General features: G+C 41.9%; 1 protein-coding gene across 1 annotated transcript; it reads left to right on the forward strand.

The window, feature by feature from the left end:
- Window positions 1-1,725: 1,725 nt before the first annotated feature.
- Window positions 1,726-22,534, forward strand: LOC121545974 (neuronal acetylcholine receptor subunit alpha-2-like). The gene is made up of 5 exons (XM_041856931.2): window positions 1,726-1,851; window positions 3,050-3,094; window positions 3,254-3,363; window positions 18,113-19,601; window positions 22,409-22,534. Exons 2-5 carry the CDS (start codon window positions 3,065-3,067, stop codon window positions 22,532-22,534), a joined length of 1,755 nt encoding a protein of 584 aa, XP_041712865.2. The 5' UTR covers window positions 1,726-1,851; window positions 3,050-3,064.
- The last annotated feature ends 330 nt before the right edge of the window (window positions 22,535-22,864 follow it).

Genomic DNA, 22,864 nt, shown 5'->3' on the forward strand with positions numbered 1-22,864 from the left:
CTGTCCCTCCCAGCAGTTATTGGAACAAAACGTTTCCCTGAAGCGTCTCAAGGTTGTCCAGTGTCTGGACATCAGGACATGTCAAACAGATCCAGGTGTAAACCAAAGAAGAGAAAATAAGTATATAATTTACATTTAACACGTTATTGATCCTGAGCCTTTAAAAATAGAAGAGGATGCCAGATTTCTGGCAACTGAAGGACAGCCCATCAGCTTTGATTGAGTGGAGACGAATGTGTAAGGCCAGCATACTAACATACAATGCGTCACCGACTCACCATTTTTAATGTTCATACTTAGGTATATTTGCTGCAAGAGAAAGAATGAATAAATAAAAGACTGGGCTTAAACATCCCCCAGACTTTGCGCTCTCGCTCCCCTCCTAATTGTACTCAGACATCGTTAGGTCATCCTCCCTGCTAAGTGAGACAATTCTAAAAAGGAGGAATTGTAATTGAGTTCACTCATCTGAGCCGAATGGGAGATGAGAGAGAGGAAGAGAGAAAGAAAAGAGAGAGAGAGAGAAAGAGACGGATGAGAGGCTTCTCGTCTGATTGTACCATTGGCACGTCCTCCGACTGGGCTTCAACCTTCCTTCCTCTTTTTCATCCTCTTTTGTTTCCCTCTCTTTCTCAATCTGATACTGTTTTATGTTACCATATGCCAAAGCTCAGCAGAGGTCACCCTCTTTCAGATTACACCTCCTATCCAAATGCAAAGAGACGTTTCTACGATGGCTGTTTGCTTGAGAGAAACTAATTATAAGAAATGTGCTTTTGTTGGGGGGGTGTACAGTTCGTACTCAATGTTGCATATGTGTGACCTCTCAATTTCAACCTCTAATAGAGCTCTATTTTTAGATGACACCACCTGGTTATGATGGTTTCCCACTCAGTTTAAATGTAGGGGAGTTAGAGGTCCAATGCAAAAGTATGTATAAAGGTTAAAATAATCCAATAATTAAAACATTTGAATAACCTTGTGAATGAGCACTCCAGAAGGAGTTAATGATTGTAACGTCAAATGAGTCTAAGCAAATAGTTGGTAGAGATAAGCAGCAGGAGTGAAATAGATGATTGTTGTCTGACTGGTATGAAAGACACTGCTTTACTTCCTGATTGCACATGGAAATATGTTTTTCATTACATAATATTAAATATCCTGAAACAAAAAATACCAATAGAATACTGACGACAGTAGGTTCATGAGTTAATGATAAACTAATAAGACGTTCACAGAGGGTCAGCCTAAACATTCAATTGTACACTGTATGTGGCCCAGGTAAGCAGGATGGTGGTGTAGCCCTGGCCTGAGATCGATTTTCCAAACACTATTTAATTTGATACTGTACCAAAATGCTCAGTAGCTTGTTCTCCGAGACCAATTATCTCCCCTTCCTCCCAAAGTGTGCAGTTGTTCACTTCCCTTCACTGATATAACAGACAAATACTGGTATAAGAAATATGGTGGAAGCTCCCACTAGCCCATGCCTCCACCAATCCTGTATTAATAAGGAGACGGGACACCATAGTGTTAGCTTTAGGAACATCTTCAGTAAGATTAACTGGATATAGTTACAGAGCATTATGGGTGCTGCTGTACATCATGCTACAAATGTTGGAAAAATCATATATTATTGGGACGCACCCCTGACTATTTTCTTTCTCCCTCCTCCCAGTGTGTCCTCTGGGTGGACCCCAGGTCCATGATTTCCATGCTGCCCATGCCGCTGAGGAGAGGCTCCTCAATAACCTGTTTGCCCACTACAACAAGCTGTCCCGGCCTGTGGCCAACACCTCCGACGTGGTGCTGGTCCACTTTGGCCTCTCCATCGCCCAGCTCATCGACGTGGTTAGCAAAGCAATTTTTATGGTTGATAGACGCACTGGGGTGAAATCTTCAACTTCAGTCAAATTTTCACTTGCATTGATGTCAATAGACTAGAAATGTAGGTGGAAGTTAGGATTCACCCCACTGTGTTTGGCCAAAATGTAGTACAAGATCATTTTTTTACAGAACTTTATCTGATTTGAGTCCTATTGATAGGACCCAGGCTAGACCTAGCTGAGACATCGTTGAAGTCCCTTGTGTGGCACCATAGGAGTCTATAGCCATGTCTCAGGGGCAAGACCTACTGTAAGCCAGGACCGTTTAATTTCAACAAATTTTAAGTGCTTGTCCCAGAGACTGTAATAAACCTTATATGCCAAGTTGGATTCTAAAAGGTAAAAAATATAATTGGTGTTCACAGCCTTTTACTCATTAATTCAACGCTTTAGATTACACTTTTGTACCATGTATACTCTCGAGGACGGTCCTCACAATGTTGACACACAATTAAAAGGCTTACTCTCTCCACTCGCCTGCTTTGCTGTCTCTAAAAGAATAAACTCTGGCTAGAGTTAGCTGCATACTGCTCCCAGGGTGTCCTCACAGTCCTGTCTCAGTCCTCTCAGGCAGCAGGGTGGTTTATGGGAATGGTGGATAGGGAAAAAGAAACCGGTGAGAAGGAGTGACAGCTCAGCTCTGGAGACTGGGGGCCTCATGAGCAAAGAACACAACCTGTTGTTTTTTTCAACAGGCATGTTACATTGTATTGAATTCCAGCATTTTTATAAAGCATATGGCTTTCTTGGGACAAATAATACATGGCCGTTTAGGGACCAAAAAGGTGCTCATTAGAAATTCAACAAGAGCAACATGCATGGACTTCGATGAAGTTATCACTTGTGGGTAGCATATTGTTTGTGGGCATTGTCCTAAACGCTTTACAGGGCTATCTGTATTATTATAAATATTTCACCTCTATGTAAACTGTAAACCAGCAGTCTCCAACTCCAATATATTTTGAACATCTTGATAAGGATTTTGAGACACCCAGAGTTACCATTAACATACTATTTTGAGGCAAAACAGCACAATCTCCCAGAATATTTGTGACCTCTGACTCTATAGAATAGGCATTCATTTTTTTGAGGGGGGAAACTTTATTTTATAGTCCTGACCCCTCTCTTAACCTTGAACTCCATTTCTCTCTGTGTGTGAATAGGACGAAAAGAACCAGATGATGACGACCAACGTCTGGGTGAAACAAGTACGTTTGAATCAAATACAGATTAACTGGTCCATAGAATTAAATAGAACACTATAATATAATTTGTATGCTATTATTGTACATTTACCTTCGACATTTGTAATTTCTAATGTAAAGTATGCCAGTATTAATAGAACACTACAGCTTTATTCCCAACAGGAGTGGAATGATTACAAGCTCCGCTGGAACCCAGAGGACTACGAGAACGTCACCTCCATCCGCATCCCCTCAGAAATCATCTGGAGGCCTGACATTGTACTTTATAACAAGTAAGGACTTGTTTTTAGGCAACCCTTTACTTCAATCAAGCTGTCAGGTGTATGGAAACTAACAGTGAAATAGTTTGACAGCTGGACAGCAACTCATTATGAAAGATTTGAATATTGATGCACATTCTGAATTCTGAATTGCAATTCCAATTCTCCTTCTTCGTTCAGTCACCCCCTCAGTTCCACTCTAGGGAATCCCCATTGGAACCTGCATGAGTCAACTTCCCCATCTCAGGGGTCATTCCAATATTGAACATATGGGGTGGATTTAGCAGTTATGCCCATAGCCGCTTGCTTTTGCCCCCTCAAGTGTTCTCCAGAGTAGACAGACGATCCCCCACAATTCTCAGCAATCTCCCCTTCACATCGTTCACTCATCAAGCTCTGTTACTGTAAGTGGACTAAACGAAGAAGGAAAACCAGAACCAGGCTCATGTTTTTCATCTTAAGTAGATGTGTAACGGTTTTGACGTGTACAGGTTCCCTTACAAAAATGAATTTGTTGCTGCAAATTATCCGCAAATTTGTGGCAAATTAGCTGCAAACTAAATAGTGTGCCACAAAATGTTGCCAGAAGTTTGCAAATGTTTGCCACTAGTGGTGAATTTGCGGCAAACATTTGGCAACAATAATTTTTTTGCTGCTAGTGGCAAACAGTTCGCCAGAGGTTTATTCTGGAAAACAATTCTCTAGAGATTCTATTTTAATCTGTTGCAAACCTCTGGCAACAAAATGTATTGCCACTAGTGGCAAACAGTTTACCAGAAGTTGTTTCTGGTGAACACATGAGTTCCAAATACTGAGTTATTCATAGGTTGCACCTCCGTCACTCGGTCACGTCATGCCATGGTTATGAACGTTCTCAAGCTGCCCTCTATCGGCGGCGCCATAGTGGTGCCCTAAAGTGGTGATAAGCCCAGTCATTCTGGAAGGAAGCTAACTACTGTTTAGTCTAAATTACACTATAATGCCAGGAAATTCGATGACATTGCTAAAGTAGTCAAATTTAGTAGGAAACAACTTTAGACAGATGGCAATGTTGTCATTAGCTAGCAAAGTTTGTCAAGAATAGCTAGCAATGCTAACGTTAGCTAGCTAAATCCGGTGACCTTCCCTCAATCTTAGCTAGCTAGCTAACGTTATACTGCATCTAAAGTCAATCTGGTGACATCAAAATGAACAAAGGTTTTCCTACTAATTATTTGCCTCCTTTTCAATCTCATTGTATTTCAAAGCCACTGTAATGCACTTCTGATGAAATCTTCATCAGCGCTCATTGACGATGCATTGGGTAGAATGCTCAGTTGGGCATCACTCCAAAACAAACAGTTCAAAACAATATTGTGATGAAACATGCAACAATGAATAAAGAACCAGTCAAAGACCAGTAACCGTTGATGACCAGTCAGGGGGAGAAAAATGTTCAGTTGGAAATGGAAACCAAGCGATCTAACATTAGATACAGTGGGGAAAAAAAGTATTTAGTCAGCCACCAATTGTGCAAGTTCTCCCACTTAAAAAGACGAGAGAGGCCTGTAATTTTCATCATAGGTACACGTCAACTATGACAGACAAAATGAGAAAAAGAAATCCAGAAAATCACATTGTAGGATTTTTAATGAATTTATTTGCAAATTATGGTGGAAAATAAGTATTTGGTCACCTACAAACAAGCAAGATTTCTGGCTCTCACAGACCTGTAACTTCTTCTTTAAGAGGCTCATCTGTCCTCCACTCATTACCTGTATTAATGGCACCTGTTTGAACTTGTTATCAGTATAAAAGACACCTGTCCACAACCTCAAACAGTCACACTCCAAACTCCACTATGGCCAAGACCAAAGAGCTGTCAAAGGACACCAGAAACAAAATTGTAGACCTGCACCAGGCTGGGAAGACTGAATCTGCAATAGGTAAGCAGCTTGGTTTGAAGAAATCAACTGTGGGAGCAATTATTAGGAAATGGAAGACATACAAGACCACTGATAATCTCCCTCGATCTGGGGCTCCACGCAAGATCTCACCCCGTGGGGTCAAAATGATCACAAGAACGGTGAGCAAAAATCCCAGAACCACACGGGGGGACCTAATGAATGACCTGCATAGAGCTGGGACCAAAGTAACAAAGCCTACCATCAGTAACACACTACGCCGCCAGGGACTCAAATCCTGCAGTGCCAGATGTGTCCCCCTGCTTAAGCCAGTACATGTCCAGGCCCGTCTGAAGTTTGCTAGAGTGCATTTGGATGATCCAGAAGAGGATTGGGAGAATGTCATATGGTCAGATGAAACCAAAATAGAACTTTTTGGTAAAAACTCAACTCGTCGTGTTTGGAGGACAAAGAATGCTGAGTTGCATCCAATTTAACACCATACCTACTGTGAAGCTTGGGGGTGGAAACATCATACTTTGGGGCTGTTTTTCTGCAAAGGGACCAGGACGACTGATCCATGTAAAGGAAAGAATGAATGGGGCCATGTATCGTGAGATTTTGAGTGAAAACCTCCTTCCATCAGCAAGGGCATTGAAGATGAAACGTGGCTGGGTCTTTCAGCATGACAATGATCCCAAACACACCGCCCGGGCAACGAAGGAGTGGCTTCGTAAGAAGCATTTCAAGGTCCTGGAGTGGCCTAGCCAGTCTCCAGATCTCAACCCCATAGAAAATCTTTGGAGGGAGTTGAAAGTCCGTGTTGCCCAGCGACAGCCCCAAAACATCACTGCTCTAGAGGAGATCTGCATGAAGGAATGGGCCAAAATACCTGCAACAGTGTGTGAAAACCTTGTGAAGACTTACAGAAAACGTTTGACCTGTGTCATTGCCATCAAAGGGTATATAACAAAGTATTGAGAAACTTTTGTTATTGACCAAATACTTATTTTCCACCATAATTTGCAAATAAATTCATTTAAATCCTACAATGTGATTTTCTGGATTTTTTTTCTTCTCATTTTGTCTGTCATAGTTGACGTGTACCTATGATGAAAATTACAGGCCTCTCTCATCTTTTTAAGTGGGAGAACTTGCACAATTGGTGGCTGACTAAATACTTTTTTCCCCACTGTATACTATGGGTCTCTAGGAACAGTTGACCACACATTTAAAGACAGATTTAGTAGGCCTAACCTTGTGTTCCTAACCAAGTGGAAGGTGGTATTTCCCACATATGACTGGGAAAAATCCACTTGAACGCCCCTCCAACCTTGTAATTACTAGTGGGAAACTCATCTATCATCCCTGAGCTCCGACTTCTCCCACATGCAAGCAAGCGGCACCATGAAGACCAAGGAGCTCTCCAAACAGGTCAGGGACAAAGTTGTGGAGAAGTACTGCTCAGGATTGGTTATAAAAAAATATCAGAAACTTTGAACATCCCACAGAGCACCATTAAATCCATTATTAAAAAATTGAAAGAATATGGCACCACAACAAACCTGCCAAGAGAGGGCTGCCCACCAAAACTCACGGACCAGGCAAGGAGTGCATTAATCAGAGAGGAAACAAAGAGACCAAAGATAACCCTGAAGGAGCTGCAAAGCTCCACAGCGGAGATTGGAGTATCTGTCCATAGGACCACAGAGCTGGGCTTTACAAAAGATTGGCCAGAAAAAAGCCATTGCTTAAAGAAAAAAATAAGCGAAGAAGTTTGGTGTTTGCCAAAAGGCATGTGGGAGACTCCTCAAACATATGGAAGAAGGTACTCTGGTCAGATGAGACTAAAATTGAGCTTTTTGGCCATCAAGGAAAACGCTATGTCTGGCACAAACCCAACACCTCTCATCACCCCGAGAACACCATCCCCACAGTGAAGCATGGTGGTGGCAGCATCATGCTGTGGGGATGTTTTTCATCGGCAGGGACTGGGAAACTGGTCAGAATTGAAGGAATGATGGATGGCGCTATATACAGGGAAATTCTTAAGGGAAACCTGTTTCAGTCTTCCATAGATTTTTAGCATACTGCTAAAGCAACACTCGAGTGGTTTAAGGGGAAACATTTAAATGTATTGGAATGGCTTAGTCAAAGCTCAGACCTCAATCCAATTAAGAATCTGTGGTATGACTTATAGATTGCTGTACATTTACATTTACATTTAAGTAATTTAGCAGACACTCTTATCCAGAGCGACTTACAAATTGGTGCATTCAACTTAGGATAGCCAGTGGGACAACCACCCTTTTTTTTGTTATGGGGGTGTGGGGGAGCTGGAGCAGTTTTGCCTTGAAGAATGGGCAAAAATCCCAGTGGCTAGATGTGCCAAGCTTATGGAGACATACCCCAAGAGACTTGCAGCTGTAATTGCTGCAAAAGGTGGCTCTACACAGTATTGACTTTAGGGGGGTGAATAGTTATGCATGCTCAAGTTTTCAGTTTTTTGTCTTATTTCTTGTTTGCTTCACAAAATAAATATATTTTGCATCTTCAAAAGTCGTAGGCATGTTGTGTAAATCAAATTATACAACCCCCCCAAAAATCAATTTTAATTCCAGGTTGTAAGGCAACAAAATAGGAAAAATGCCAAGGGGGGTGAATACTTTCACAAGCCACTGTAAAAATATTAAATAAACAATTTATTTGGGAAATCTTCAGTCTTCGCTGTTTTCTTCATTAGCATGCTGATGATTTCAAGGTTAATATTGGAGCACTCACTCTGCATAATGTTTTCATTGTGAGATAGATAAGAACATTTTATTGGATTTATTTTTATCTGGTAAGACATTGAATACATGTTGTTTAGTATATTTAGTACATTTAGTATGTTTAGTTTAGTTCTCTGTGAGTAGCAATTTAATTTAAAGTTATATGTGATTTGGTTTATGTAAGAAATGTCAATGTTGTTAACAAAGAATCGAAAAACCGGATCTAATTTGAATATTATATATATTGAAATTTGCAGCAAAGGATGTTCGCCACAAGCTTCCCATACGTTTTTTCCAGAAGTTAACAAGTCGCCACAAAATTTCCCGCAACAGTTTGGCACGAAACTAATTTTCATGTGAAAATATGAGCTTGCCAAAGACTTGCCAGAAGCCTTTTTTTCCGGTAAGGGTTATGGTTGGGGAAACCCCTGCACGACAAATAAGGTGACTTTAAGAACGGCAGGAAATATGTGCAAGCAAGAGCCAAATCTTTCGTCCTATGGCCAATGTAATAACTTCATTTGGCTAAGATAGATGTGATAGATGCTCAATCAAAATGGGTCATAAACAAAATGCATTACTTTATTACATTGCGCAATGCAATACATTAGGCGGGGAATTAGGGGACGGGATGTGGTCGGATGCGCTTTGGGAGGACACAGACATGCATCACTTTGAGTGATACCTACAGGTGGGCACATTTTTATTCTCTAAAAGGACAGTAAACTGATTAGGATAGGTGGATTGGATCGCTAACCTGCAGTTGGGTTTCCCGAAACTGGGCTGGTGGCTAGGTAAAACACAGATACTTGTGAATGATTGGGTATCACAAAAAAGCATCATTACCTTTTGCAATCCATTGCATCCAAACGTTTCATGAAATCAACAAAGTAATGTGAGGTCTGATGTTGAAATAACCTAAGCAAACATGGAAGCATGAGTTTAAAGCTCAGTCAATTATTAGAAGTAGGGGAGAGTGGGGTAAGATGAGCGATTTTTTTGCATTCAGCATCACTCCACCAAGGGAATTATACATACACACAGTGCATTCGGAAAGTATTCAGACCCCTCAACTTTTTCCACATGTTGTTACGCTACAGCCTTATTCTAAAATTGATTAAATTGTTTTTTTTCTCTCATCAATTTACACACAATATCCCATAGACATTTTTGCAACTTTATAAAAAACAAACAAATGACATTTACATAAGTATTCAGACCCTTTACTCAGTACTTTGTTGAAGCACCTTTGGTAGCGATTACAGCCACGAGTCTTCTTGGGTATGACGCTACACGCTTGGCATAACTGTATTTGGGGAGTTTCTCCCATTCTTCTCTGCAGATCCTCTCAAGCTTTGTCAAGTTGGATGGGGAGTGTTGCTGCACAGCTATTTTCAGGTCTCTCCAGATATGTTAGATTGGGTTCAAGTCCAGCCTCTGGCTGGGCCACTTAAGGACATTCAGAGACTTGTCCCGAAGCCACTCCTGCATTGTCTTGGCTGTGTGCTTAGGGTCGTTGTCCTGTTGGAAGGTGAACCTTCGCTCCAGTCTGAGGTCCTGAGTACTCTGGAGCAGGTTTTCATCAAGGATCTCTCTGTACTTTGCTCCGTTCATCTTTCCCCCGATCCTGAATAGTCTCCCAGTCCCTGCCGCTGAAAAACATCCCCACAGCATGATGCTGCCAACACCATGCTTCACTGTAGGGATGGTGCCAAGTTTCCTCCAGACGTGACGCTTGGCATTCAGGCCAAAGAGTTCAATCTTGGTTTCATCAGACCAGAGAATTTCGTTTCAGATGGTCTGAGAGTCCTTTAGGTGCCTTTTGGCAAACTCCAAGTGGGCTGTCATGTGCCTTTTACTGAGGAGTGGCTTCCGTCTGGCCACTCTACCATAAAGGTCTGATTGGTGGAGTGCTGCAGAGATGGTTGTCCTTCTGAAAGGTTCTCCCATCTCCACAGAGGAACTCTGTCAGAGTGACCATCGGGTTCTTGGTCACCTCCCTGACCAAGGCCCTTCTCCCCCGATTGCTCTGTTTGGCTGGCAGGCCAGCTCTAGGAATAGTCTTGGTGGTTCCAAACTTCTTCCATTTAAGAATGATTCTTGGAGACCTTCAATGCTGCAGAAATATTTTGGTACCCTTCCCCAGATCTGTGCCTCGACACAATCCTGTCTCGGAGCTCTACTTTCCTTCGACCTCATGGCTTGGTTTTTGTTCTGACATGCACTGTCAACTGTGGGACCTTATATAGACAGGTGTGTGCCTTTCCAAATCATGTCCAATCAACTGAATTTACCATAGGTGGCCTCCAATCAAGTTGTAGAAACATCTCAAGGATGATCAATGGAAACAGGATGCACTTGAGCTCAATTTCGAGTCTCATAGCAAAGGGTCTGAATACTTATGTAAATAAGGTATTTCTGTTTTTCATTTTTATCAAATTGGCAAAAATGTCTAGAAACCTGTTTTCACTTTGTCATTATGGGGTATTGTGTGTAGATTGATGAGGAATTATTTTTATTTAATCCATTTTAGAATAAAGCTGTAATGTAACAAAATGTGGAAAAAGTCAAAGTGTCTGAATACTTTCCAAATGCACTGTATATATACCTGTATTTCAGGATGTTGTGTATCCCTGGAAATAATCAGAATTCATGTAAACATTACAGTTTTGAAAACATAGCTTGTCCCAAAAAAGTGGTCTATTGGCACAACTTACCCCGGGGTATGTGGTAAGTTGAGCTACGGTACAGGGTAAGTTCAGCCGCCTACAAATTTCTGTACTGAATGAAAAATTACCACTACCTTTTTACAACCATGGCTGAATCTTAAACCAAACACTTTGAGAACTTCAAGCACTCGATCACTCGATATGCACTTTCACGAGTCATTTGAGTCAATCTCAAACGCTAGTTGTTGAGTCATCAAGGACTCCACTACGCCCTTCGGAAGCCTCTTTATCGAGTGGGTCTCATGCCGACTCGGCACCCTTGTTAGCAACTTCTTCCCATGAATCTTAGCATGTTACCTAGCAACTGTCACTACTATGTCACCCTAAAAAATAGTCAGATAAATCAAGAAATCTGTCATTAATTTTGAAGTTTAATTTCAAGAAAGTCGCGTGATTTTACATCTAGCTAAGGAGTTTAGTGTATTTCTGAAGTTTGATCATGTACACGAAAACTTGTCCATTATTAACTTGCTAGCTAAGCCTGAGCCAGTCACTTCATACGTAATGAAAGCTAACCAACTAGGGAAACACTAAATGCAATGCTCCTTCCATAAGCAAGCTAGCAACATTATTTTATCATGGGTTTTAATGAAGCAGCAAACAGCCTGTTCTGCCCCGAGTCAGTACAGCATAGAGTCTGCTGATGCGCTGTGCGTTTAGCTGACCCAATGTTACAACATAGCAATTGGTGCTTTGGAGACATGCTGAAGTATGGACTGACTGTGCTGGGAACATTTCTACAACTTCATCAGCAAGCTGTCAAACTATCGTAAATAAGTGACAAGCTACACGCTGTTTATCAGTGCAGAGCCCAACATCCTTAGGTAGTGCTAGCTAAAACTCCATCCCTGTGTTTGTCAGTGAAGCTAGCTAGCAGCAGGCAGGCTAAAATTGACATATTTTATTGCCGCACTAACATTTCGGCTAGGAGCCCTTCTTCACCATGCAAGGCAATGGCAATCAATGTCACAGCCTGTATTGGCCCAATAAAGAGATCCCAGCAGAGGGAGCTGTGGGGCAAACATCAAAATTAAAATAAATATATATAGTCACACAATACAATATGATGTTATTACCTAAATGTTTGCCCTATTTATAACCTGTACAAAAAACATACTACAAAAAAAACAAGAAAAATAACATTCCTCATTAAGGCCTGCTGGGGCAAGAGTGCCCAAGCGGTCTGTCCAATATGTCTCTCTTTGGAGAAGTAATTTACCCCTATCCAGTGGCTATTTTAGCATGTAAATCTTGGTGGGGTAAACACATAAAAAAAATATATATATATATATATATATATATATATATATATATATATATATATATATATATATGCATGCCAGCAAAGCCACTACACAACAAAACACAACAATAAACAATGCATTAATTGCACTATAACTGTGACAAACGGTGCCCACAAACTGTTAGGGCCGACATAAATCTGTCCCAACAGCAGAGTCCCAACAGCAGTCCCAACACCTTACCACTACTACACCTGGCTATCAGCGGAGCCTTGTCTGGCAGCAAAACAGTTCATTCAGCCTCATTTACTGCCTTTTAAAAAAACATAGCTGATATGCCTGACTTGCTTAAAAAAGGTGGTTTCTATTGACAATTGAGATGTACAAACTATGGCATAAGGGGACGATGAGCAGATAAGATGCAGTCGGTAACTTCGATTAAGACATTAATGAGCGAGCTAAAATGGACGTAGTCAATATAACTATTTGTTCAGCACTTTTGAAATGTACAGTGACAGAATTCAGAACATAGGCCGTTCTTACAGTATTCTCCCTGTACACCAAGTCAGAACCGTAGGATAAATAAAGGGGGCATAAAAGCAGACAATGAAAGCTCTTACAATATTCAATGATTACATTTCTCTAAAACAGGCTATAGGCTACATGTGCACCACCAAGTCAGAACAGTAGGTGAAATTAAGAGGGGAAAAGGGACCACATTATTAGGGTGAGGCACATGGGCTACTAACAGCTTACTACACAACATACACTTAGTATTACTTTCTTACCTACAGTATACATATCTCCCTGGCATATTACATAATTTATGCAGCAGCATACAATACATTTTTGGACTCACCTTGTTGTGCTGTGCTCACTTGAACAGGAAGGCGGCTTTGTCATCAAAGTCTGGCATTCTCTGGATTTATGCTTTCAAGACAACTGGGAACTCTGAAAAAAACAAGGTTGAATCATGATGACGTCAGTGATCTTCAGGTCGGATTTCTAGAAAGAGGCCAGAGTTCCCGACTTACAATTCCGAGTTGGATGACCGTTCAAAGCTAGTTTTTTCCCAAGTTCCCAGTTGTCTTGAGCTCACTTAAGTCAGATTTCCCAGTTCCGAGTTTTCAGTTGTTTTGAGCTCGGCAGAAGTCATGCTGGATTGACAGCATGGCCAAACTTGAATGTTTATCCTTTTAAGCTTGGAAAAGAGACCCTTAAACCCAGACTTGGGACCACACACCCACTCCACTGAATAGCAGGCTAGTGACTACTTTGCAATGCTTGCAGTTAGCCACTGATTCCTTCCAATCCACTCATTGTTGAATTTGCGACTTGTTGTGTAATGTTTATGATCCAATGGCCGATGAGCACCGATACGTTTTATCTATAATTTTGCTTCATTATTTATCTTCATTTGACAAGGATTTAAAAGGATTTGCCAGTAGATTGTTGACTTGATTCATGATGTTGACTGCTAGCTAAGATTTTGAAAGTATGATGTTGACATGATCAGTCCAATCAAAGCTAACGTGATTTGACATCATTTTATCTGTGGCCAATGATCTTGAGCATTCTTGGATGGGCACTTCTAATGTAACTCTATGGCAGCACCCAAGGGGCTTGAATTTTCGAGCTTTACCCTTATATTTCGCGGTGACATAGTATCACCATGAGTGACAGAACAGTGAGCCAATCACGGCGCAACTAGTGAACATTAACAACCCCTACGCTGGCTGACCCACCACCACAGAAAACACCTGCATTTTGGAGCTGCCTTACTCAAGAAAGCAAAAAAGAGACCAAGTTTGCATGCAGCTTTATTAACTCAATGATATTATTATTATGTTTTTTACAGTGTTTGCAAACTGATATGTGACACGTATTAATGCCAAAATAACATGCAAAACAGGCAACCCAATTAATTTATTTAGCTAAAAAGGTGGGGCTCAAAACAATGACGGGTCCTGAATGATGGGTCGCCACTGTCCTTATCTCCTTCCCTACGTGGCGCCTTCACTAATTCAATAACCATATAATGTAAAGCACTTAGTTTATGATTATGGCTATTGAAATGCCTGGCAACAGGTGATTTTTCATATTGGTTGAGAATGGAGCTCTTGTGCTCACATATCCTTGTCTTAAGTTGGTCTTACCCACATAATAAAAGTTACAGGAACACTTAAGGAGATATACAACATATTTCGTGTTACATGTTATTCTACCTAGAACCTTTATCCTCTCACCCGAACGGGGATGGATAAGAGAGTTCCCTCTGATCATGGCATAACAGTGGACACAGTTGTGACAAGGGAAATTGCCATCTTAGGCAAATCTGACCTTATTAAACAATCACATAAATCTGAGGGTCTCTTATACCAAAACCTCAGGGGGGATTCAAATGCTTTACCAAAGCTGGGGTCACTGTGTAATATGTGCCAATGTCTATTAACCACTTCCTTGATCGACCTTGAAATAGGACTGTAAGTGGACACCGAAGTTGCAGAGGGAGGAGAGGGATTCCTTTGACGTGGTTGCAATAATGCATTCCGCTCAGTTTGTCTTACTCTCTTAAGGCAATTGTCCAATAATTATTATTTTGTGTTTTGAATCGTTCACATAAATCTTTGGCATGTACATCAAATGATAAATCAGAGTCACAAATGCGCCTAATACGAAGGAGTTGGCTATATGTTAAACTATTTTTAATGAAGGTGTATGATAACTGCTGAAATGAAGAAAGGTATTTCTATCCGTTTCTTTTCTATACACCTCAGTGTGCAAGCCATTGCCATCTTTCTTAACCAAAACATCCAAAAAGGACACATTCTTTAACGGATACTAATGTAAATTTAATGGACGGCATCCTGGAATTCTTGTATGTAAAGAATTCCTGCAATTCAAGATAATCACCTGACCAAATGATAAAAATGTCTTCAATATATCTCATAGACACTTTGATAAACTTAGAATAGGGATTATTATCGTATACAAAGTCCAACAAAAATGTCCCCATAAAACATTTGCATAATTGAGCACAACTTCCTTGAAACTGATGATAATAACAGTTTTCAAACTTAAAATAATTCTTAGTCAATATTTCCTTAGTCAAGCTCAACAATAAGTCAGTGGGGGGATCCAGTTCTGTTCTTTGATTCAAATTATGTTTCATCGCATCTAAACCCTCTTGATGAGGAATATTTGTATAAAGGCTAGAGACATCCATAGTACACAAGTCATTCGAGTCCACCGAACAAGTCTCTAATTTCTTCAAAAAGTATGTACAGTGAGGGAAAAAAGTATTTGATCCTCTGCTGATTTTGTACGTTTGCCCACTGACAAAGACATGATCAGTCTATAATTTTAATAGTAGGTTTATTTGAACAGTGAGAGACAGAATAACAACAACAAAATCCAGAAAAACGCATGTAAAAAATGTTATAAATTGATTTGCATTTTAATGAGGGAAATAAGTATTTGACCCCTCTGCAAAACATGACTTAGTACTTGGTGGCAAAACCCTTGTTGGCAATCACAGAGGTCAGACGTTTCTTGTAGTTGGCCACCAGGTTTGCACACATCTCAGGAGGGATTTTGTTCCATTCCTCTTTGCAGATCTTCTCCAAGTCATTAAGGTTTCAAGGCTGACGTTTGGCAACTCGAACCTTCAGCTCCCTCCACAGATTTTCTATGGGATTAAGGTCTGGAGACTGGCTAGGCCACTCCAGGACCTTAATGTGCTTCTTCTTGAGCCACTCCTTTGTTGCCTTGGCCGTGTATTTTGGGTCATTGTCATGCTGGAATACCCATCCATGACCCATTTTCAATGCCCTGGCTGAGGGAAGGAGGTTCTCACCCAAGATTTGACGGTACATGGCCCCGTCCATCGTCCCTTTGATGCGGTGAAGTTGTCCTGTCCCCTTAGCAGAAAAACACCCCCAAAGCATAATATTTCCACCTCCATGTTTGACGATGGGGATGGTGTTCTTGGGGTCTTAGGCAGCATTCCTCCTCCTCCAAACACGGCGAGTTGAGTTGATGCCAAAGAGCTCGATTTTGGTCTCATCTGACCACAACACTTTCACCTAGTTCTCCTCTGAATCATTCAGATGTTCATTGGCAAACTTCAGACGGTCCTGTATATGTGCTTTCTTGAGCAGGGTGACCTTGCGGGCGCTGCAGGATTTCAGTCCTTCACGGCGTAGTGTGTTACCAATTGTTTTCTTGGTGACTATGGTCCCAGCTGCCTTGAGATCATTGACAAGATCCTCCCGTGTAGTTCTGGGCTGATTCCTCACTGTTCTCATGATCATTGCAACTCCACGAGGTGAAATCTTGCATGGAGCCCCAGGCCGAGGGAGATTGACAGTTCTTTTGTGTTTCTTCCATTTGTGAATAATCGCACCAACTGTTGTCACCTTCTCACCGAGCTGCTTGGCGATGGTCTTGAAGCCCATTCCAGCCTTGTGTAGGTCTACAATCTTGTCCCTGACATCCTTGGAGAGCTCTTTGGTCTTGGCCATGGTGGAGAGTTTGGAATCTGATTGATTGATTGCTTCTGTAGACAGGTGTCTTTTATACAGGTAACAAACTGAGATTAGGAGCACTCCCTTTAAGAGTGTGCTCCTAATCTCAGCTCGTTACCTGTATAAAAGACACCTGGGAGCCAGAAATCTTTCTGATTGAGAGGGGATTGACAGTTCTTCTTCTCTACTTATTTCCCTCATTAAAATGCTAATCAATTTATAAAATTTTTGACATGCGTTTTTCTGGATTTTCTTGTTGTTATTCTGTCTCTCACTGTTCAAATAAACCTACCATTAAAATTATAGACTGATCATTTCTTTGTCAGTGGGCAAACGTACAAAATCAGCAGGGGATCAAATACTTTTTTCCCTCACTGTAGTGTCCTTGAGGTAAGATCTTTTCATGACCGATATACTTGCACATATTTTGTGTAGGAGTAGAGAGATGTCCATCGGAGTATGTGTGTGTCTGCCCCAGGTCCTCAGTGCCCGTGTTTCATAGAAAGTGAGTCATCCTACAAGTCAGGTCGAGGGAGACAATCCTCGCGAATGGATTTAGAATTGTGGAATATTGATAAGTGGCAGTTGGGACGTCAAGTGCACATCGTCTCAATGCTCATTTTTGCCAAAACACTTGCAGACTCGAGTGATCACTATCGAACACAACAGCAAGTGGCCACTCGATAAAGGGCTTAGGGGCCTAGTGTTGAGACAAACACTTTTTGAACACTTTTAACATAGGCCAGGCCCTGTTGTTACCTCATATCCCAGTGATAATTCCTGGAAAGAAACACTTCAATTTGCTCAACTTGCTATTGGCTCAACTTACTCCATGGCCATTGGCTCGACTTACCCCATGGCAAACAAGGATGCACTTTCATGCTAGGTTTTGGACGTCATATTGAAGCTTAGAGACCCAAATGGATGTATAGAACAATCTTAAAATGATGTACTTTGGTTTAGATACAAGCATCATGAAACCTCTAACACAATACATTCATTTGACTTGGTGAAAATCAGTTTTTTTGTCCTAACTTGCTTACCACTTTTTCTTCCTTCACAGATTCCATGAAACGATGACCTATTCCTAAATATTTGGTCAAATTATTAATTTTGTGTATGGTTTCCTAGAAACAAGGGTGGCTCAACTTACCCCTTTGGCTCAACTTACACCACTCTCCCCTACATAAAAATGTTATCCACTGTTGACAGCAGGCATGCAAAATGCAGTGGGAGATATTGCAAACTCAGGGGAAATATGAATACATGCATTTGTAATTAGATGGGGGATGTTCCTCATTAAAATTGTGTTTTTTTGTTGGTGTGTTCCTTGTTGTCATTGAACATGCAGTCAGTGATAATACAGTGTGGTATTGTGTAAAATTGTACATGAATAACACTAGGTTAGGATCTGTTCAATATTATTTTGTGCTAATATGAATTTAGGGACCAATGCAGACTTAAGAAATGCACACTTTTCGAAAACCTGTAAATCGTCCATATTGTAATAATTGTAGACTGAATCCTTAAAATAAACGGCCTACATATATTGCATGAATAACGCATTTAAGGAGTTACTTACTTCTCGAATATACTGTATTTCCTCTGTAGCGCTGATGGTGACTTCGCAGTGACCCACCTGACCAAGGCCCACCTGTTCCACGACGGGCACATCAAGTGGATGCCGCCGGCCATCTACAAGTCCTCCTGCAGCATCGACGTCACCTTCTTCCCCTTCGACCAGCAGAACTGTAAGATGAAGTTTGGCTCGTGGACCTACGACCGGGCCAAGATCGACTTGATCGGCATGGCCAGTGACGTGGACCAGATGGACTACTGGGAGAGTGGCGAGTGGGTGATCATCAACGCTGTGGGCAAGTACAACACCAAGAAGTATGAGTGTTGCACCGAGATCTACCCCGACATCACCTACTACTTCATCATCCGCAGGCTGCCGCTCTTCTACACCATCAACCTGATTATACCATGTTTGTTAATCTCCTGTCTGACTGTCTTGGTGTTCTATCTGCCCTCCCAGTGTGGCGAGAAGATCACTCTGTGTATCTCTGTGTTGCTGTCTCTCACTGTCTTCCTCTTGCTCATTACCGAGATCATCCCGTCCACCTCACTGGTCATCCCGCTCATCGGCGAGTACCTCCTCTTCACCATGATCTTTGTCACCCTCTCTATCATCATCACCGTCTTCGTGCTCAACGTGCACCATCGCTCACCGCGCACCCACTGCATGCCCCACTGGGTGCGGCGGGTCTTCCTGGACCTGGTGCCTCGCGTGCTCTTCATGAAGCGGCCCCCGGCCACTGCCAGGCAGAACTGCCGGAAGCTGATTGAGATGATGGACCAGACCAGCTCCTCGACAGCAGCCGGTCAGTCCCAGTCTTTCTGGGCCGGGGTGGAGACGGGGCTAGGACAGCTAGGACAGCTGGGGCACACTCTCCCTGCCACGCACTCTGACAGCCCCATCATCCTGACCCTCTCTCCTTCGTCCTCTCCCTCTCCACCCCAGGGCCTGCTTTTGGAGGAGCACCCCCCCAAGGCCCCCCAGCTCTGCTGCCGCTCCGCCTCCAGCAAGTACTCCATCCTCCTGGAAGAGCATTCCAAGCTGGGGAACACCGCCTCCCCCTTGTCCTGCACAACCCACTCCTCCACCCCGTCCTCCTCCTCCTCCCCCCCGTCTCTGCCGCTGGGTCCCTTGGGCCCCCTACACTCTCTGTCCCGGGTTGAGCCGCGGATACTGGCCCCCAACAGGTGGAGCCATAGTGTAGAGCACGTGTTTGACCACCAGAGGGAGCCAAACCAGGAGCCCCCCCAGATGACCGAGCACCACTGCCGCTCCCGCAGCTTTAACAAAGAGGGGTGTGGGGCCGCTGTTGGTGGCAAGGGCCGAGGGGCTGTAGGTGGAGGAAGGCTAAAGAGACAAATCCTGCTAGACCACCTTGGTAGAGCCTCCTCCACTAAGCCAACCATGGCTCTAGGTACCTGGGAAACCGTGATCCCCACAATATCTCCGTCAATGAGAAGGGCCATAGAGGGCGTGCAGTATATCGCTGACCACCTCAGGGCAGAGGACGCTGACTTCTTGGTGAGTTTATTGACATTACCTTTTCTGTCAGAGCTCTTTCATTTCCGTATGAACCACGAATGGTTGACCTAACGTTCTCTCGATGTGGGAAGTAGCATTGCCCTTTAAGAAGATATTGTTGCAAGGTTACCCTAATATCGTGTTTCGTTCTGAACAGAACCACATTTTTGGGGGGTTTGTTCCACTGTTCTGACCAGCAAAATAAAGTTCTGAACCGGTTCTAACCAAAAAAAAGTACCGGTTTATATTGTTCCTTTCTGTTCCTTTTTTTTAACCTGTGAAATCAACAGTTTTTTACATTTAGCTCATTAAATTACTTCACCAATAAGTGCGGATAGAGCAGGCAAGCTAGTTGTTTACATGCGTGATGGACAAACAAGTCTAGGCTGTAGCGCAAGATGCTGAACTTTTGCAGGTGGGGAGAGAGCGAGAAAGGGTTGAGGAGGAGGCTTGAAGTGCAGGGCATCTTGTTATGACATGCATTATCTGAATTAGGACCACAGAATTATACCTAGGAGGAGCGGCTGCTATGGAGGAACGTTGAATATCCTTTGAGCTAGCTAGCGAACAAGCTTGAGCTAGCTAGCTAACAAGCTTCTGTGTGCAGAGCGGCACCAGAATTAAAAATACATCTTACCTTTTTGTAGTTAATAAATCCCAACATGAAACATAATAACTCATGATCCTTAACTAGCATTGAAAAAGCTAATAAAAAAGATATTTCCCTATCTTCTGAATCAAGCTTGTAACGTCAGTACAGTAGCCTATGCTTCGGAGGGGAGAGGGGCAGGTAGCCTAAACATGCACACGCACAGGCAAAGATGTTCAGCTTGTAGGCAGACACTGGAATAAGTTTGACAGAGTGAGGGCTTTGCATAGGCGCTTTGTTGCGTTTTGTTGTGGGACAACAACAAAAAAATGGAACGTAAAATAACGTTATTAACCGATTCCCATGCTTTTAAAATAACAGTTCTGTTCCAGAACAGTATGGATCACTTTCGTTCCAGGTTCCATTTCTGTTCCTTGAAAAATGTAGTTATTTTCCAGTTTTTGGTTCAGTTCCCTGAACCGGTTCCAACCCCTGCCTAAGATATAGCTTGAATGCATGATACATATGAAAAGATTAGTCCTTTGACATTTAGAACCCATAAACCCCCCAACAAAAATTCCATTGAAAAATCTGCTAAAGCATTAACACCCCCTGAAGAGCTGCCCAGTCTCTGAGGTAAAAATGTGATTATCCGCATTAAGATGAACAGGTCAAGTATATCATTGTCGAATTTCTGGCTGAATGTATAGCCCTATTTAAAGGTGCACTATGTAGAAATCACTCCGCCATTTCCTGGTTGCTAAAAATGCTAATAGTTCTAATTTCAGTTTATGTGACAAAACAAGCAAGTATAGTGTAGATAATCATTGTATCATCTAAACCGCTGTGAAATATATTTTCCATAACAAAAATATTGCATTTTCAGCTGTTTGAAGCTGGTGTACAAAACCGAAAGTAAAAGACGCAAAAACTAAACTTAAGAACGGGAAGCATAGAAATAGAGCACATAGAACAGATCTACCGCATCTTAGACTTGTTTTCATTTCTATGTTAATTTGGTCGGGTCGCTAGAAAAGTTACATATTGCAGCTTTAAAGTGTATTTGAAATGAAACAAGATCCCAGAAATCATCACCACGAAAAGCGATTACAGCTTTGAGTATTTCTGGGTAAGTCTCCAAGAGCTTTGCACACCTGTATTGTACACTATTTGCCCATAATTATTTTCAAAATTCTTCCAGCTCTGTGAAATTGGTTGTTGATTATTGCTAAACAACCATTTTCTGGTCAAGCCATAGATTTTCAAGCAGATTTAAGTCAAAACTGTAACTCGGCCAATCAGGAACATTCACTGTATTCTTGGTAAGCAACTCCAGTGTAGATTTGGCCTTGTCTTTTAGGTTATTGTCCTGCTGAAAGGTAAATTCATCTCCCAGTGTCTGGTGGAAAGCAGTTTTTCAGGATAAAAAAGAAACGGAATGGAGCTAAGCACAGGCAAAATCCCAGTGGAAAACCTGGTTCAGTCTGCTTTCCACCAGACACTGGGAGATGAATTTACCTTTCAGCAGGACAATAACCTAAAAGATAAGGCCAAATCTACACTGGAGTTGCTTACCAAGAAGACAGTGAATGTTCCTGAGTGGACGAGACCTGAAAATGGTTGTCTAGCAATGATCAACAACCAATTTGACAGACTTACCCAGAAATACTCTGTAATCACTGCCAAAGGTGATTCTAATATGTATTGACTCAGGGGGTTGAATACTTGTCTAATCAAGATATAATATATTAGTGTTTAGTTTTTTTATGAATTCTTTACAAATGTTCGAATTTTTCTTCCACTTTGACATTAGAGTGTTTTGTGTTGACAAAAAATGACAATTAAATACATTCGAATCCCACTTTGTAACACATCAAAATGTGGAAAAAGTCAAGGGGTGTGAATACTTTCGGAAGGCACTGTAGGTCCCTGTGGCGCAGAAGCAGGGCTGCCATTCAAACTCAACAAAGCATACAGCCAGGAGCTCGAGCCACTATAGACCTCTCTTTGAAGCAATTAAGGCTTGACAATGTTGCCCTGAATATTTCATAAGCAAGCTGGGATTGACTGATATTTAAGGGGTAGCTTCCCCTTGTAATTAAAAAATTCATCCATTTGCAAGAACTCAATCAAGGGCGTAAATTGACAGCCTGTAAATGTGTAATGCGGTGTGGAGATTCTAAATGACTGTCTCATCTATGTTTTTCTTCTCCACCAGGTGAAGGAGGACTGGAAGTATGTGGCCATGGTCATTGACAGGATATTTCTCTGGATGTTTGTACTGGTGTGTATACTGGGAACATTGGGACTATTTCTTCCTCCTTGGCTGGCTGGAATGATCTAGAAACCTAGATTCCAGACACAATAATACCGTGTGGAAATCCAATTCCGAAAGCGATTAACAACAAGAGACACTGAGTTAAAATACAAAGTTACCTGTGCGTCTCGCTAGGCCAATTTATTTCTAGGTTTTCTGACAATGGTTGATTTGTATATTCTGGTTTTTTTTTTTGGGGGATTGAATGCGTGTGTCACTAGCTGTTTTCATTAAGCTGTCCAGTGATTTTTTTCCAACATAGATGCTAAGGTGTGGTTCCATTTCACTATTTTGTGTTGATCAAAACAGCTGGACATAATGACATCACACCTTTCGCAAAAAAATAAAAATGTAGTG

Source organism: Coregonus clupeaformis, chromosome 30 (assembly GCF_020615455.1).
Source record: "Coregonus clupeaformis isolate EN_2021a chromosome 30, ASM2061545v1, whole genome shotgun sequence".
In the NCBI taxonomy this organism is placed as follows: domain Eukaryota; kingdom Metazoa; phylum Chordata; class Actinopteri; order Salmoniformes; family Salmonidae; genus Coregonus; species Coregonus clupeaformis.

What these genes read in the sequence shown, in the direction of transcription:
- LOC121545974 (XM_041856931.2), top strand. Translation starts at nt 3,065, where the DNA reads ATGATGACGACCAACGTCTGGGTGAAACAA. An exon ending in GACATTGTACTTTATAACAA is followed by an intron (nt 3,364 to 18,112) that starts GTAAGGACTTGT and finishes TTTCCTCTGTAG; the next exon opens with CGCTGATGGTGACTTCGCAG. An exon ending in CAGAGGACGCTGACTTCTTG is followed by an intron (nt 19,602 to 22,408) that starts GTGAGTTTATTG and finishes CTTCTCCACCAG; the next exon opens with GTGAAGGAGGACTGGAAGTA.